The 14,783-nt window shown below is 37.7% G+C and overlaps 1 protein-coding gene and 2 pseudogenes across 1 annotated transcript; 2 read left to right on the forward strand and 1 right to left on the reverse strand.

The window, feature by feature from the left end:
- Nucleotides 1-1,023: 1,023 nt before the first annotated feature.
- Nucleotides 1,024-4,540, forward strand: LOC130512350 (probable LRR receptor-like serine/threonine-protein kinase At3g47570; annotated as a pseudogene).
- A 344-nt stretch (nucleotides 4,541-4,884) lies between these two features.
- Nucleotides 4,885-6,961, reverse strand: LOC108857398 (uncharacterized; annotated as a pseudogene).
- A 2,460-nt stretch (nucleotides 6,962-9,421) lies between these two features.
- On the forward strand, nucleotides 9,422-12,037 carry LOC130494914 (uncharacterized). The gene is made up of 2 exons (XM_056985751.1): nucleotides 9,422-9,898; nucleotides 10,844-12,037. The coding sequence occupies exon 2, from the start codon at nucleotides 10,844-10,846 to the stop codon at nucleotides 11,459-11,461; it is 618 nt and encodes a 205-aa protein (XP_056841731.1). The 5' UTR covers nucleotides 9,422-9,898; the 3' UTR covers nucleotides 11,462-12,037.
- The last annotated feature ends 2,746 nt before the right edge of the window (nucleotides 12,038-14,783 follow it).

Genomic DNA, 14,783 nt, shown 5'->3' on the forward strand with positions numbered 1-14,783 from the left:
TATCACTGAATCAAACTTGTTTAGACTTTAAGACTCGGATATGGTGATAAGTGCCAAGGTTGAACTGGATCAATCAAGAAGCAGAGATGACGTGGAGGTGGAGTAACAACTTTAGGCGGGAAAGTTTGTTGAGTCTTGAGTTGTATAGTTTAGACTATAAATACTGTGTAAGAGTTTCTTAGAGGTTGGCTTTTGGAAAAGAGTTCTTGGGATCTTGAGGTGTAAACCTTAGGGTTTGGCTTGCTCGTACGTGTACTTGTACGAGTAAGAGGCAACATACAAATTGGATAGTCAGCTCAACCAAGAAATACGATAGAATCCGTTATTAGACACAAAATGTCCCACATCGGAAGTTGGAACTAATATTCACTAGTATATAAGATAGATGGGTCAATCCACTTATCACCAATTGGTTTTAAGTGTGAAGCCCATCTAGCTTAATATGTTATCAGAGCCTACGATCCACAAAGTCCAACCCGATCCACATCGATCCGTGCCCAAAGCTGGCCCATCGATCCTTGTCCATAAATTCCGAGATTGACGCTCAAAGAGCCATCATCTCGAGGAGGCGTATTAGACACAAAGTGTCCCACATCGGAAGTTGGAACTAATATTCACTAGTATATAAGATAGATGGGTCAATCCACTTATCACTAATTGGTTTTAAGTATGAAGCCCATCTAGCTTAATATCCGTAACTTTGCGCAATAATGATTGTTTGATATGAACTCAATTAAATCAACAAGGAAAAAAGAAAGAAACTCTCTTAGATTGAGACATACATGATGATAATGCTCCGTTTGGGAAAAATACAACAAGAAACTTATTTGGGAAAATAATAGGACACGAGACTAGTGGGATACTTGACTCCGAGAGAGGACAAGGAGGTTGACGACAAGTAGACGAGAATTTTTAAAAGTCTTGCAGTTTTCTATATGTGGTTGTGAGCCAATGAATATCTTCTGCGTTGCATAACAACAACAATAAGATAAAATACATAATGCATTTACTTCGTGTCATATATTCAATTTCCTGCACGAAAAGCTTTTAACCCGAAAAAAAAGAGAAGAGAGAAGAATGAGGTTGTTTCTTTTATTTTCTTTCAGTGCTCTCATGATGCTACATGAAGCATATGGTTTTACCGATGAACCCGATAGGAAGCATTGCTCGACTTGAAATCTCAAGTTTCCGAAGAGAATCAAGATGTATTGTCCACGTGGAATAACTCATCCCCTCTCTGTAACTGGAAAGGAGTTACATGCGGCTTCAAACACAAGAGAGTTACTCGTTTGGACCTTGGAGGATGGCAGTTAAAGGGAATGATATCACCATCTATTGGTAATCTTTCCTTTCTCATATCACTTGATCTATCTGATAATTTTATTGGTGGAACCATCCCTTACGAGGTGGGAAACTTGTTTAGACTTAAGTACTTGAATATGAGCTATAATTTTCTCGGTGGAGAAATTCCAGTCAGTCTATTTAACTGCTCTAGATTGTTGGACCTTGATTTATGGGATAATCATCTTGGAGGAGGTGTTCCTTCAGAACTAGAATCATTGGAGAAGCTTGAATCTTTAGATCTTGGTGCAAACAACCTTAGAGGGAAGTTACCTGCATCTCTAGGAAACTTGACATCACTCATGCGAGTTCAACTTTCAGTGAACAATTTAGAAGGAAGGATTCCTGATGATCTAGCTAGATTGATTCAATTGGTGTCTTTTGAATTAGGAGTGAACAAATTCTCAGGCGGTTTTCCTCCTTCCATCTACAATTTTTCGTCGCTCGAGTACTTAAACATATTTAGTAATGTTTTTTCGGGTAGTTTAAAGCCTGATTTTGGTAATCTACTACCAAAACTTCGACTTTTACATATGGGAGCTAATAGCTTCACAGGACCCATCCCAACAACACTTTCAAATATCTCAAATCTTCAAGAATTTGGAATCGAATATAACAAAATGATAGGAAGTATTCCTTCGAGCTTTGGAAAACTAAAGAATTTGCAAGAACTAAGTCTTAGCAATAATTCTTTGGGAAGTTACTCTTCTGGAGATCTTGAATTTCTTAAGGCTTTGAGTAATTGTACCCAACTTCATACATTACTTGTTGATATAAATAGGCTTGGAGGTGACTTGCCTACCTCTATAACGAACCTGTCCATCAACCTCTGGAAATTAGGACTTGGAACAAATTCAATCTCTGGAACAATTCCTAATGACATTGGGAATCTCATAAGCCTACAAAAACTTGTACTACGGGAAAACTTGTTGACCGGACCACTGCCAAGTTCTATTGGAAAGCTTTCTAGATTGGTGTTCTTAAGCCTCGCGTCAAATAGAATGTCAGGAGAGATACCTTCTTCAATAGGCAACATCACTTTGTTAGAAAAACTCAATTTGTCCAACAACAGTTTTGAAGGAACTATTCCTCCCAGTCTTGGTCAGTGCAAATACATATTATATTTGCGTATTGGGTCTAGTAAGTTGAACGGGACTATACCTCAGGAGATTATGCAAATTCAGTCCCTTGTTTACCTCGACTTGTCAAATAATTCCTTGACAGGCTCTCTTCCCAAGTATATTAAACCACTAGAACGTCTTTGCACACTGTCTGTTGCGCATAATAAATTATATGGGCAACTCCCTCAAGTCTTGGGAAATTGTCTCTCTCTGGAGAATCTGTACCTGCAAGGAAATTTTTTTGATGGTGATATTCCAAATCTAAAAGGGTTGATGGGTGCTAGAAGACTTGATTTCTCCAACAATAGTTTCTCTGGAAGTATACCTGGATATTTTGGAAACGTTTCTTCCTTGGAGTATCTAAATCTATCCATTAACAATTTCGAGGGAAATGTGCCAACAGAAGGAAAATTTCAAAATGCTACTGTAGTTTCAGTATTTGGAAACAAAGATCTCTGTGGAGGTATCAAGGAACTGAAACTAAATCCATGTATCGTGAAAGCACAACCAAGTCATTCCTCTAGTTCGAAGAAAGTTACTATTGAGTTAAGTATAGGCATAGCTTTGCTTTTGATGGTGCTCATGGCGTATATTTCTTTATGTTGGTTCAGAAAAAGAAAGCAGAGCAGTATTCCAACTTCTTCTTCCGCACTAGAGGTTTTCCATGAAAAGATAAGTTATGCATATCTACGAAATGCGACAGATGGCTTCTCTTCCAGCAATTTGATTGGATCAGGCAGTTTTGGTACGGTGTTCAAGGCATTGCTTCCAACGGAGAACAAGTTTGTCGCGGTGAAAGTTCTAAACCTTGAGAGACGTGGAGCTATGAAGAGCTTTATGACAGAGTGTGAGTCACTCAAGGACGTAAGGCATCGTAATCTTGTGAAACTATTGACAGCTTGTTCGAGTACGGATTTTCAAGGAAATGATTTCAGAGCTCTTATCTACGAGTTGATGCCAAATGGAAGCCTAGATATGTGGCTGCACCCAGAGGAAGTGGAAGAGATTTGTAGACCCTCAAGAGCCTTGACCCTCTTTGAAAGGCTCAACATTGCCATAGATGTGATTTCTGTTTTGGAATATCTTCATGTTTATTGCCATGAACCTATAGCTCATTGCGATCTCAAGCCGAGCAACGTCCTCCTTGACGATGATCTGACTGGCCACGTTAGCGACTTTGGCATTGCTCGGCTGCTCATGAAACTTGATCAGGAGTCTTTGTTCAACCAACTAAGCTCGGCTGGCGTCAGAGGAACCATCGGCTATGCCGCACCAGGTAAAATTCTATCACGTATCTCTACTGTTTGAATGAAGAAAATGATTGTGCTATCTTTTTATTATACTCTTGTTTTCTGTTAATTATGGGGAAGAATATGGAATGGGAGGACAACCATCAATATATGGTGATGTGTATAGTTTCGGCGTTCTTCTGTTGGAAATGTTCACCGGAAAACGACCAACAAATGAGTTACTTGGGGGAAACGTTACCCTAGACAGCTACATCAAGTTGGCGTTGCCAGAGAGAGTGTTGGACATTGCAGACAGTTCAATTCTTAATGGCGGTCTCAGAGTTGGTTTCCCTCTTGGTGATTGCTTGACAATGGTTTTGAAGGTGGGACTTAGGTGTTGTGAAGAATCTCCCAAGAACCGCTTGGCAACCAGTGGCACCAGAAAGGAGTTAATCTTAATTAGAGAGAGGTTCTTTATAGGCAGACGTTGATGTGTGTGTCGTTTCCTCTTCAGACTTTGCAACCCCCTTAATAGATGAGACTTGTATAATAATCGTCTTTTTGATAATTTGTGGTTTTTACTCAAAACATGATTATTTATCCGGAATGCTACATTATATGCAGACAATAGAATGGATGTCATGTTACCAGTTTTAAACTTGCTAATCCTTAAAGCTCTGATTATGTATCTATGCTTTTCTTTCCCTTGGTGGGTCGATATGAGGGTTTTTCTAAATCTGGATGATCAAGAAAAGTTTTGAAGGGTTTTTCCTTGGTGGATCGATATGAGGGTTTTTCTAAAGCTCTGATTATGTATCTATGATTATGTATCTATGCTTTTCTTTCCCTTCCTTTTTATGAGAGAAAATAATTTGATTAATGTATGTTTTCCATCTTTATGGGAGTATCACTTCATAATGAAGCGAGTCGGTGGTCAGCAGCATGCTACCTTTACGTGGTAGCACATTTTGTTGGAGTGTAAGTTAAAATCAAGCAAAACAGTTTATTGCTAGTAAAATATTAAAAACAAAAACAATTTTAAACAGTTTATCCAAAAGATGATGTATTTTTTACTTGGCAATTATCTAATTTTATTTTACAACCTTTTCTTTTGTTATCAATTATCATGATGATGTTTAACAATTTTCTCAAATCATTTTGTTATTAAAACGTAAAAGGAAGCAATTAATATAAATTCACAATACATTTATTTCAAGAATAGTAATAAAATAACATTTTCCTTTCTCCATTATTTTTTACTACTTACCATGTTGAATAGTAAAAACAGTGTTACATTTATTAATTAGCTTATAATATTATAGTTTACCACTTCCCATATTGTATAGTGGTAGTAATAGTAGTGAAGTTTAGAGCAAAAAAAACGTCTATCTCTTGCAGACCACTCCCTTGCCACCTACGCCACTAGCACAACTCATCTCAGGGAGCTCCATTCTGCTCTGGCCACCGTTGTTGCCTCTGTTACCAGTGAACTTTGCGGCTGAGCAGTCAGGTGCAAAAAGACCGGTGGTCTGAAATTCCCTGTCACCACCCATCACAGGCATGTGGACTCCGATCTTTACTCGGCTTACGTAGTTAGACCTATACGTTTGTCCCAAAACACCATCCACGTTGTCGCTAAGGTCTTGGAACTTGAAGCCTAAGTCGAGATGAGCCAGGCAGTCGTCCTCCGTTACGTTGTAACCATGAATTCTTGAATCTTCCATTGTTATTGGCACCACTCTTGCTGTGATCTTAAGCATGCCCTCTACTTCGACCTGGATAAAAGTTTTATATATGCACACCAAGTTATTAACTGATTACTAAGTTCAGAAAATATCTAAAATGTTACAAATTAGTATAACAAAAGTTTATATACATGATACAAATAACAAAAGTTTATTTTCTTAGGTCGTACCTCGAGGTTGTTTGTATCAGCGTTGACTCGTTTGACTGAGACCTGAGGGTATACACCAGGGGACGAAGTCCACGTGGCACCGTCTAGTTGAGGAAGTGAGATAAGATTTCCATCGAAAGAGGCAGAGATCCGGTCAACGGAATCGTCCCACGTGGAGGTCTTGAGGGCTCCGACGTAGAAACGGTGAGTGCCGAAGAGGATAGCAATGGACTGGACCCATGTGAAGTCACGTGCCATACCAGACCTTCGTTTACCGATGAAATGTGCGTTGATGTGGAGGTTAGAATCGGAGATGAGGCAGAAGTTAGAGTCTTTCTTTCCGTGGAAGTAAAAGGTGAGACCATCTCCTCCAATGAAACGTGGGTCTTGGCAAACCGATCCTGGTTTGTCGCAATCTGCATCATCAATAGTAGACAAGATTATTTAGCATGTATTTGGTAAATGAATAATAAAGAATTAATGAGGGAGTTGGATGTAAATGAGGACATACTGCAAATAGGTTTGCAAGTAACGCAGTCAACGTTACAAGAACGGGGACAATCGGCCGGGCAAGTATACTCAACTCCATAACAAGGAGAGCCCTTCTTCTTACACCTGGCTCTTGTGACTCCTGCTCCTGCCTCCCCATCTGATGGCGGGGTTGGAGTAGGAGAAGACGGGGGGATGTAAGGAGGAGTGGAGCCAGGAGGTGTTGGAACAGAAGGAGGTGTAGGAATCACAGGTGGAGAATATGGAGGGACTGGTGCAGAGGGAGTACCAGGAGGACTTGGCACGGACGGTGTGGGAGGAGCAGGAGTAACATCAGGAGGAGTTGGGACTGCTGGTGTAGGAGTAGGAGGCGGTGGTGAAACTGGTGGAGTAGGGCTTGGCACGGCTGGTGTAGGAGTAGGAGGCGGTGGTGAAACTGGTGGAGTAGGGCTTGGCACGGCTGGTGTAGGAGTTGGAGGCGGTGGTGAAACTGGTGGAGTAGGGGCTTGGCACGGCTGGTGTAGGAGTTGGAGGCGGTGGTGAAACTGGTGGAGTAGGGCTTGGCACGGAAGGTGTAGGAGGTGGTGGTGAAACAGGTGGAACTGGATCCGGGGGAGTGTATCCACCGTCATCAGCACCACCTTCATCACCGGGGAAGGAGGGCCACATATGGGTTTGCAAGAAGCACATTCAACATGGCAAGAGTCAGGACAGAACTTGGGGCAAACATGTTCCAAGTTGTAGCAATGTTTGTACTTCTTGATCTTACATGTTGCATGGCTTGGGTTTTTGGCTATGCCCGGTGGTGTATCAGCCATTGTTAGTGCGAGTGATGCAAGGAGTATGCATCCCAATATCTGAACTCTCTGTGTGTTGGCTAGATCCATTGCCAAACCTAACAAAGAAGACAAAATCTGTTTTTTTTTTTCAGGTATTGTGTATTTAGGATTTGTAGTTTAGTGATATGGTTCAAGTATTCTGATATGGTTTATATAGATGAGTATGTAGGTATTGTTATTATCAAGTTGGGTTCCTTGTTATCTTTTTAAGTAAGCGCTCCTATTTCTCTGGATGCTTGCCGTTTAGAATAGCTAGCTACGTGGTGCACACAAAAGAAGAAGAAATAGCTAGCTACGTTACATATTACCACTTGGCATAAATTTATAAACATAAAACAACGTTACAAAAAAAAGGGAGAATTGCTAAAAACAATCTAAATATTGAAGTCAAATGCATTAGTGTACCCCAATTTCAGTCAAATGCAGAACCAACCTAAATGGAAGATAAAATACCATTTAGTCTTTATGAACAAACAAAAAACGGATGGTATTTACGTTTTTATCCTTTTGGAAGTCTACATGTAGAAGAAGGAAGTCTACATATTTTAGACCTCCAGCGAAGTCTAATTTGTAGACCTGATGTGTTCTACACCAAAATTTTATCTAATTTTGTTTTAATTGTTTAAAAATAATTATTGTGATAGATTTTAACTAATCATTAATATGGATAGTATGAAGTAAATATATTAAATTTTATATAACTGAACAATTTAAAGAATATATACTAAATTGGTAACCATATGTTAAACAATGTTCATAGTTTAGAAACAAAAGGTTGTAACATGTTATGTCTCTTAGTGGTAGATTTTTAGGGTTAGACTTAAATTTTGATTTTTTTTTTGTTTATTGACTTAAATGTGCTTATTAATGTTTTGTAGTTTATATTTTGTGTAATTTTGATATTTGATACAGTAAAGGAAACTTTTTGATTATCAAACAAACTATTTAGGGTTTGAGATTTGTGGTTTAGGGTTTCATAGATCTACAATAAAGTCTATAATGCTAGAGACGTCGTTTTCAGTCTACATTTTTAAATTTTGTAACAAAAATTATTATTTTAAATTAAATTGAGTTTTAAGAATAAAATGTGAAATCACATACTATAACTATTAAATAAAAAATAAAAATAAAGTTCAGTAAATTTTATGTTAAAATTATTAAAACAATAATGAATTAACAACAATAATAAAATTATCATTGTAGACATTCAATAAGTCTACTACGTTACAATAAAACCTACTCTTATTTTTAATTTTAGTAGACTTCAAAAGAAGTCTACAATGTCGGCAATCTTTAACCTAGTTACATTTATGTCTCCATATATAAATGAAATTTACACAATCTCTCTCTAAAATGGCTGCAAAACTCTCTCACTTCTCTCTAAAACTCTCTCCCTTCTCTCTAAACTCTCTCATTTCTCTCTAAAATCCTTTCATGTTTTTCTCACAAAGTTATGTTGTCATTTTAGGTATTATGATTCATGGTTTTCATTTTCTCCTTTATAAATGTAAGTTTTAGATCTATAGACTTTAAATGTGTATTTTTTATGTTATTTATTTCTCACATATCTTTTTGCAGGTATTACCATTGATGGTTTTCATCTCCTCCTCTAAAATGTAAGTTTAGATCTATAGATTTTAAATGTGTATTTATAAGTTTATAATCAAATAAAGTTATAGATCAAACTCTGTGCATTTACTTTTATACTATTTTATCTGATAAATTTTATTTTAAATTATTTTCAGATTTAAAACTGTTTTCATATTTCAAAATGTATAGATTTTTTCAGATCTGAAAATTATCTGACAGTGTAGACTTTAAATAAAGTCTGCTTATAAAGTTAACTAAACCACACATTTTAAGTAGACTTCACGGGAAGTCTACCAAAATATGACTTTAGTCTTTTTTCTTATGCTTTTTTAATATTTATCTTATTTTGCAGGTATTTTCTTCCATGGTTGTTATCTCCTCCTCCAAAAGATGTAAGAATTACATTTATAGATTTTAAATATTTATTTCTGTAATTATATTTAAATAAAGTTACATATTAAAACTCTATGTCTTTAGTTTATTACTATTTTCATATAAATTATATTTTCTAAAGCTTTTAGATTTAAACTTATTTGATATTTTTTAATATATACATTTTTCAGATTTAGATTTTTTCTATATGGTAGACTTCAAATGAAGTCTATCTAAAAGTCAGGGCTAGTAGACTTCACTTGAAGTCTAATAGCCTTGATTTTTAAAGTAGATTTCATTAAAAACTCACTCAAATATTATTTTAATTTTATTTTATTCTCATAAAATTATTTTATTTTGCAAATATTCTCTTCCAAATTTTCAAATCATCTTCCTAAAAATGTAAGATTACATTTATTCATTATAGATATATTTTGTGTTTATATTGAACTAAATTTATAGATTCATATTTTATATTTTTTCTTTGATACAAGGTTGACAAAAAAAAATGTTTTTGAAATATCTTTAGAAAAAAAAAAAGGGCTTATTGCAAAAGTGACTCAAAACTTGAATTCAAACAGAAAACTAACCTTTTCTTTTGACTCATTTTTTTTTTGAGTTTTTAACCCCACATCTGCATTTTATCTACGAAAATGCCATTAACCCTTTTTTTTTTTTTTTTTCGAAAATGGCTTCTTTACTGTCTCAACCTCATTTTCTTCAAGTATTTACAATATTGCCACTGCCATGAATAGTGGAACAACCTTGTACGAACTGTTTGGAGCTTTTAATGCCCTTTAATGCACGTAAATCTCTTTACACTCTCTCTGTTTCAATTGTTATGAACTAAAAACAACATTTCTTTCACTTTCTCTCCATATTCATCCAAAAAACTGAAGCTTTTGATTCAAAATTGTTTGGAGCCATATTTCTTTCGTTTTGACTTACGGTTGCTTTCGTTTGAGGTTCTGGGTGGTTGGAGAAGACCCTGTGTGCAAACAAAGTCATCTCACCTAGTTGAAGGTACGAATTTGAATTTTTTTCAAAATCTGTTCGCGTAGAAGACTTACAAGTAAGTCATCTGTATGTAGAAGACTTACTGATGAGTCTTCTGGTCAAACGGACGACTTAAACTAAGTCGTCCAGCTTTGTTTGGTGAAAAAAAAACAGTCCAGACGACTTATATATAAGTCGTCTACGAGAAACAGGCTAGTTTTGCATTTGACCGAATCGTGTCAGATCTTTGACTATTTCTGGACGACTTATAATTCAGTCGTCTCTCGGAAAGTTAAAATTTCAATATTTTATTAAACTAGACGACTTACGTGTAAGTCGTCTTAGGTTAGTTTTGTAGTTGAAAAATAAAACTTCATAATTTAATTTTTTACCAGACGACATAATATAAAGTCGTCCCGTCAGAAGACTTAATTTAAAGTCGTCCGGGGAAAGCAAAGTCGTCCAGAATTTTTCCCAATTAAGTCGTCCAAACCTTGCTTATCCCGGACGACCTTAAATTAAGTCGTCTAGCTGGACGACTTTTAGTTAAGTCGTCTGGAGAAAGTTAAATTTCAAGTTTTATTTTTCAATTACAAAACTAACCTGGGACGACTTACGTGTAAGTCGTCTAGTTTGAATAAAATATTGAAATTTTTACTTTCCAGAGACGACTGATTTATAAGTCGTCCAGAAATAGTCAAAGATCTGACACGATTCGGTCAAATGCAAAACTAGCCCGTTTTTCGTAGACGACTTATATATAAGTCGTCTGAATTTTTTTTTTTAACAAACAAAGCCGGACGACTTAGAATTAAGTCGTCCCTTTTAATTTTCAATTGCAAAAGTGACCTCTTTAGACGACTTACCTTTAAGTCTTCTGGACGACTTAAATCTAAGTCGTCTGCGATAATGTTTGTTGAACTTCTTCATTTCTCTATGTTTACTAATGTGTTTTATTTTGAATATTTGCAGATGATTTTTAAGTTACATGCAGTGTATGGAGAATGGTTGTTGAGAGATTTCCGTTGGGATTTTGTGGTTGATGATCTCAAAGGAGCAAGATTGTTTTTATTGAATGAAGATTCAACACATGCTGAACTTGTTGCAATGGCTCAAGAAGATTATAACCTGGACATGAGATCAGTGACTGTGGAGATTAGCTACTCATTACCAGCAGAAATGATGATGACTCCAAGCAGTCCTCCCATTCATGTTACAAGTGATAGACAAGTTCGAAACTTGCTCGAGATACTCAAAACGCATAGAGTATGTCTTTGTGTATCAAGCCGCAGCAAGGTGGAAACGGTTTCAGAGAAAAGAGAAGAAGCTGGTGATAATGATGAAGCTGGTGAATGGGAAGAAGATGTTGGTGATAATGATGAAGCTGGTGAATGGGAAGAAGATGTTGGTGATAATGATGAGGCTGATGAATGTTTTGAAGATGTTGGTGATAATGAGTCTGTTGAAGATGAAAATCAAGATGGGGAGGAGGAAATGGGGAGGAGGAAAATGAGGAGGATGCTGATAACACTATTGTTGGTGAAACGGATCAGAATGGTGGGGATTACAGTCTTTATGGAAATGTTCTAGATGAGGACGAGGAAGATGATGATAATATTTGTTTTGAAGAAATTGAAAAGACATATGCTAAGACAAATGCTATTGAAGGAGGAAAATCGGATTGTACCAGCATCTATGTCAACCAGAGTTTTGTTAGCAAGGATGCACTGCTTTCAGAGCTGCGGTTGACAGCAGTGAGGGGTAGGTTTTCTTTCAGAATATACAAATCAACAAAAACTCTCCTTGTGGCAATATGTCGGGTTAGCGGTTGTGGATGGAAGATCAGAGCGAGTGTGAAACATGGGTCAAACACGTTTTGGGTAACAAAGTATGTGGAAAAACATTTATGCTCAATTGGAGACCGAATCGCTCAGCGGAGACACTGTACTCCAAAGTATGTTGGTAGTCTTTTCATTGATCGTGTTGGGATCATTGATGGGATAACTCCACAGCATATCACTGATGCAATGAAGAACATGTTTGGCATGACGCTTGATTACACCACTTCATACAGAGCACTGTTATATGCACAGAAATTGGTGAGAGGATCAGCAGAAGAAGGGTATTCGCGTCTGCCTTCATATCTCGAGCAAATCTCCATTGCAAATCCTGATTCTATCACGGCTATAGAACTTGATTCTGAGAAAAGATTTAAGTATCTATTTTCTCTCTTTGGAGCTTCTATCAAAGGTTTTAAGTATCAGAGAAGGGTCATTGTGGTGGATGGAACTCACCTAAGTGGAAAGTATGGAGGTGTTATGTTAGTTGCAGCCGCACAAGATGGCAATTTTCAGATATTCCCATTGGCTTTTGGGATCGTGGATGCTGAAGATGAACCTTCTTGGAATGGTTTTTCACAAAATTGGCTAGTTGTATATCTCATGACAAGCCTCTGGTGATAGTCTCTGACCGGCACGCGGCCATTAAAAGTGCGTGTGAGAAGGTGTTTCCTTGGGCAACCCGAGGAATATGTTATTATCACCTTCAAGATAACATTGTCAAAAAGTTTAAGGGAAACATCTCATGTACTTGGTGAAAGGGGCTGCTTATGCGCACACGGTTCACGATTTTAACCGGTACATGGCTGAGATACGGAGTGCAAACCCGGAACTTGCAACGTATTTGGAGAAGGCCGACGCCAAGCTATGGTCAAGGTTTATTGTAAGGGGAACAGGTTCAACATAAAAACAAGCAACATCGCTGAATCTATTAATTCCGCACTGAAGCGAGCAAGAGGATTTCCGATTCCGTTCCTGCTGGAGTTCATAAGGCAGAAGTTAGGAAAATGGTATTGGAAAAGGAGACAAGATGCTTTGAGTCTCCCAACTGTACATAGCCGGGGTGTTGAATACTTGCTTGCTGTTCGATCAGAGATAGCGGATACGATGACGGTCGAACCAATTGATGGATGGCGTTTCTTTGTCAAAGGTGGCAAAATGGACTGTGCGGTTGATTTGGAACATGTAAAGTGTGGTTGTGGTGTCTATGGAGTGGAGAAAATACCTTGCTCTCATGCTATAGCAGCTGGAACACATGCTGGTGTGCATATCGACACACTTGTATGTCCACTTTACTCAAAGAATCATCTGTATGCAGGATACTCAGAGAATATATATCCTATCGTGTCACAACATATTGAGGAACGAGAATGCTTTCCTCCAAACGTAAAGCGTGGTCCGGGGAGACAGAAATCAAGATGGCAATCTTGGTTGGAGCTATCTAGGATGAGGGGACACAAACCCAGGAAGAAACACAGGGCACGGAGATGCTCAAACTGCAAGGAAACTGGCCATACGAAACCACAATGTACACAACCAGTTGACTAGTTGTCCAGACGACCTAATATAAGTCGTCCAGTCTTGATTACCCGTCCAGACGACTAATTTCTAAGTCGTCCAGTGTTTCGTCTACCTTCTACGAAGTCGTCCAGTGTATTAGACTACCTTCTACTATCCCTTCAAGTGTATTTTTTTAGACGACCTTTTACGAAGTCGTCCAGTGTATTTAAGTCGTCCAGTGTATTTAAGTCGTCCAGTGTTTAGACTACCTTCTACTATCCCTTCAAGTGTATTTTTTTTTAGACGACCTTTTACGAAGTCGTCCAGTGTATTTTATTTTTAGACTACCTATTTTTTTTTAGACGACCTTATTTGTAAGTCGTCCAGTGTATTTTATTTTTTAGACTACCTTATTTTTTTAGACGACCTTATTTGTAAGTCGTCCAGCTGGAAAACCTTCCAGACGACTTATTTGTAAGTCGTCCAGCTGGAAAACCTTCCAGACGACTTATTTGTAAGTCGTCCAGCTGGAAAACCTTCCAGACGACTTATTTGTAAGTCGTCCAGCTGGAAACCTTCCAGACGACTTATTTGTAAGTTAGAAAATCTATACAAGTTAGAAAATCAAATAAATCATACATGCCCACAAACATACAAATAGATTTGTGTAAACAAATAGTTCAAATATACAAATAGATTTGTGTATACAAATAGTTCAAATATACAAATTGATTTGTGTATCTATACAAGTTAAAAAATCTATACAAGTTAAAAAATCTATACAAGTTAAAAAATCTATACAAATTGATTTTGTGTATCTAATCATACATGCCTACAAACATACCACCATCCTCATTATCTTTCAGATGCTGATCAACAAGCTCCGTCCATATAGCCAAAGCCATAGTATCCCTCATAGTCTTCGCATTGGACCTAGCAAAGTCTTTAGGGCTAAAGGGGACCCCAAGAGCATGACATTCAATGTACTTTGCAGCGTACACGCCACAATCACCATTGTTGGCCGTGGGTACATCTTTGAGGAGTCTCTCATAAGTGTATCGCTCCAACCCATGCATCTGGTCTCCGCACTCCACAATCAGATAAGGACCATCTCGAGAAAAGGCTCCATTATTCTCATCCCATCTTTCTGGTATGGTAGTTGAAGGTATGCTGTCCCAGACGACTATGTGCCTCTTAGGGATCGATATCCAAATAGCCACCCAATGTTTGTTGTCCAAGTTCAGTGGCGCATAGATATCATCAATGTCCTCCCCCACTTCTTGTTTGATTGGCAAAATGAAGGCATTGATCCGTCATACAAACTCGCCGCCCCACTAGGTAGCATTTTTCCTAAACCATTGTGATCAGACGACGATGTTTGAAGACCAGCCAGATTACTGTTCTCTCCAGACTGGGTAAAGTTGTGATCCAGGAAGCACATTCGCTCGCTCCGGAAACATTGTGGGTTCTCCTTATACCTCTGCCTCAGCACATTCATCCAAGCATCTATATGCTGGCATATAAAAATAATACAAGTTAGAACCTTCCAGACGACTTACAAATAAGTCGTCTGG

Source organism: Raphanus sativus, chromosome 5 (genome assembly GCF_000801105.2).
Source record: "Raphanus sativus cultivar WK10039 chromosome 5, ASM80110v3, whole genome shotgun sequence".
In the NCBI taxonomy this organism is placed as follows: domain Eukaryota; kingdom Viridiplantae; phylum Streptophyta; class Magnoliopsida; order Brassicales; family Brassicaceae; genus Raphanus; species Raphanus sativus.